Source organism: Zerene cesonia, unplaced genomic scaffold (genome assembly GCF_012273895.1).
Source record: "Zerene cesonia ecotype Mississippi unplaced genomic scaffold, Zerene_cesonia_1.1 Zces_u004, whole genome shotgun sequence".
NCBI lineage: Eukaryota > Metazoa > Arthropoda > Insecta > Lepidoptera > Pieridae > Zerene > Zerene cesonia.
The window spans coordinates 2482939-2486470 of NW_024045134.1; the positions used below are offsets into that span (position 1 = coordinate 2482939).

The window sequence follows — 3532 nt, forward strand, 5'->3', positions numbered from 1 at the left end:
TTCTGCACGCTCGCTATGTCCTTCTGGATGTTCGCGAGGTCCTTGCGCGCCTGCCGGAGGGTGGCGTGTGTTAGTGCACGTGGCGGGAATAGTAAAAATGTCAAATATGTTTTGGATTATCTTACTTCCTACTAATATCATAAATACGAAAGTTTGTTAGGATTTGTGTGTGTTTGTTGCTCTTTCACACAAAAACTACTGAACCGATTGCAATGAAATTTGGTGTGTAGACAGCTGGACAACTGGAATAACATATAGCCAACTTTGTATCCCGATATTCCTACGGGATACGGATTTATGCGGGTGAAAACGCGAGGCGCAGCTAGTTTAGAATATTTGAACGTATTATACTTTTGAGAGTGCAGATGTATATAAACGTTGAATATAAACGCCAGACCAATATTGGAACACTTTTTTTCGTTGAGGAGTCGCATAACAAATGTTTATGCGAGCGCCCTTATGTTCGTTTGTCTACCAATGCCCGGGGTGCGGTGGGGGGGTACCTGCGCGGAGAGCTCGTCGGCGGCGTCGAGCGCGGCGCGCGCGGCGGCGCGGTCGGCCTTGAGCGCGTCGGCGCGGCGCAGCTCGCGGTCGATGTCCTGGCGCTGCTTGGCCTCCGCCTGCCGGTTGGCCTCCAGCTCGTCCTCGCCGTCCTGCACCGTGCGCTCCCACCGCGTCACGTTCTCTGCGCGCACTCGCCAATGTTAATCAAGATCCGGCTCGAAGGACCATTGAGAAAACTTTCCGTTCGAAAAAACGACGTTCGGAGAGCGAAGCGACCGTTTTAAATCCAGTTCGAAATAAAATAATGTTTTTCAAATTTAAAATTTTTCATATATGTTTATATTCAAATGCGTTATTACATTATGTATTGCACCGTAACACTATATATTCACAAAAAATAGTGGTGATGTGGTCAGTGATGAGGACCTCGGACTTCCAAATCGACAAGTCGAGGTTCGAGACCAGGTGACCGTGCAAGAAATAAATTGATTTTTCAATTTATCTGCACATGTGGATAACATCACCACTGCTCGAAACGGTGAAGGAAAACATCGTAAGAAAACCGGCCAGTCTGAGAATTAAAAATTCGACGACATGTGGTATCTGCCAAGTCGCACTTGGCCAGCGTGGGTAGATTATGACCTAAACCCTCATGGGAGGCCTATGTCCCAGCTGTGGGAACATATATGAGTTGATGATAATGACTATATAATATTCACTCACTCTGCGTGTCTCGAGAGCGCTCAAACTCGAGGTTGGAAGCGATGCGGTCGATCTGAGCCTCGAACTCCATACGCTTTTTGGCGCGCTCTTGTTGCGCGCGCAGCTCGCGCTCTTCGTACTGCCTGGAGATGCACAAGCATGAAGAATGCATCAATTATATAATTAAAGACAGAAATCGTACTTGGATGAATGGATATTTGTGAAAACAGCCCATCGTATCTGTATGAAATTTGATCGTTTGGATTTTGAAAAATCAGACAAAAATTATAGTCTAGATTAGTACATAGGGTTTCTACCCGAGTACCACGCGAGCGACGCTGCGGGTTACAGCAAGTCATTGTATATTTTTTTTATTTGCATACTCAAAATTATTATATCTAATCCAGCTCTTAATAAGTTTTTGTAACTTGTGATTTAGTGACACTTTTATAAAGAGAGAAAATAGATCAAACTAAGAAGCATTCACACAATTTAATATGGGAAATAAACAAATGGCCATACCGTATGTTGGCAACCCCGATGTCCCTGCAGAAGGCGCGGAACACCACGTCCTCGACGTTGTTCATGTTCTCCTTGATCTCTTGTATCTTGGCGTCGCGTGCGCAGATCGTGCGCTCTATCTCCTCGATTTGCGGCTGGAATTTGAAATGTTACTTTTATAATTTTCTCCTTTATTCGTCATGCATTTTTCGAGTTTAAAGTTTGGAAAAATTTATAACAGTTAGGCAAGTGGCAGTGGCTTGGTTAACAGAGAGAAAGTAAGTTTGAGATTGTTTATAGGCATTATTACTGAACAAATATATCCAACCATACTGTGTGATCACTCAGAATTATTTTTTTTTTCATAAGATATCTTATTTAATTATCAAATCAATACCTCACGACCATTAAACCAATTCAAATTGATCAGTTTTCCTCCCATCTCATTTTTCATCTAAAGCATTACAAATAGCAACCAAAGACAAAGGTCCTTCGAGCCGGATCTAAAGTAACTTAGGCATTTAATTGACGAGTAACTCGTATGTATATTGTTCACTTACGCCGAACATATCCATCTTGTGTTCCAACTCAGCGAGCTCCGCGTCTAACGCCTTGATTTGTTTCAGCTGAAATTATTAATAGTTATTATTATTATTAAATGGTAAACTAAATGCCACATCTGAACTAGACACAGCCGTGTCTTCTGGTTTTTCGAAAATTAATTTAGACAATTTATTATTATTATTATTTTTTTTTACGTAAGTCTAGTTTAGTTTAAAGCCTACTTTATGTTCACGGAATTTTTAGGCAGAAAAAAATATTGAGACTCATTACAATTGTGGAAACAATACTCTAAAAACAGTTTCCATGAAGTGGCAACCATTTAAATCAGAATGTATGGATTTGAATATATACAGAGGAATATAGATTTGTATATATCTTTTTCATCATGTATAGAGTACGTATGTGTGTATGTCTGTCCGTTTGTCTGCGCACACGCACCGTAGCGTCCCTGTCGGAGAGCGCGTACTTGAGCCGCGACTCGAGGCCGCGGATCTGCGAGTCGACGGTCGTCAGCTCGGACTCTTTGCGCGACTTCTTCATCGACTCGCGGAGCTCCTCTGTCAGTTTCTCCTGTTGGAAGATGAGATAGAAGAAGAAGAGATGAATAAATAGTCATTTTATTAAATAACAGCCAATTCAAATGATTTCAGAAAATGTCTGTGAGCACTGGAGCAAAGGAAACACACCTGCGTTTTCTTTGCTCAAGTGCATATATTATGTTCGATTATATAATACTAGCGGTCCACGCGGTTTCGCCTTTGGTGGACATATTATAGTGTACAGCATATATCGTACGATTAGAGAATTTTTGAAATTAGTCCAATAGCTCCTAAGATTACCGCGTTCAAACACACAAACAAACAAACCTTGCAATTGTTTTGATCCTGTATATCAGTTAGACAATGTTAAAATATATCACGTAACATAACAAAATCAGCTCGCACCTTTTTAGCCTTCAACTGCGACAGGTGCTTCTCGTCCCAGCGTTTCGCCTTGCGCGCCAGGTCGAGCGAGCCGCCCGATATGATACCGGACTTCTGGTAGAACGTGCCGTCCAGCGCGAGCGCCTGCGGGAGGAGAGCGGCCGTGAGAGGGAGGAAGATAGGTATGATAGGTTTTTTTTTTATAGCTAGGTAACATCTGGCTGCTTCTGGAACCTTCACTTTGCCTAGAAGTGCCAATACGTCTGAAGACAGAGCATACGTCATAGAACACAGGGCACAGGGCGTGTGACACAGGGCATGGAACATAGGGCACAGGG

General features: G+C 42.7%; 1 protein-coding gene across 1 annotated transcript in view; it reads right to left on the bottom strand.

The window, feature by feature from the left end:
• The window catches only part of LOC119838741 (structural maintenance of chromosomes protein 1A), a 17996-nt gene that overhangs the window by 6104 nt on the left and 8360 nt on the right, over window positions 1-3532 (bottom strand). The window contains exons 14-19 of the mRNA XM_038364834.1: window positions 3216-3338; window positions 2710-2841; window positions 2268-2333; window positions 1729-1862; window positions 1228-1349; window positions 504-685 (exon numbers count right to left, since the gene is read on the bottom strand). Of these exons, the coding sequence (XP_038220762.1) occupies window positions 504-685; window positions 1228-1349; window positions 1729-1862; window positions 2268-2333; window positions 2710-2841; window positions 3216-3338 (759 nt within the window). The remainder of the gene's footprint in view (window positions 1-503; window positions 686-1227; window positions 1350-1728; window positions 1863-2267; window positions 2334-2709; window positions 2842-3215; window positions 3339-3532) is intronic.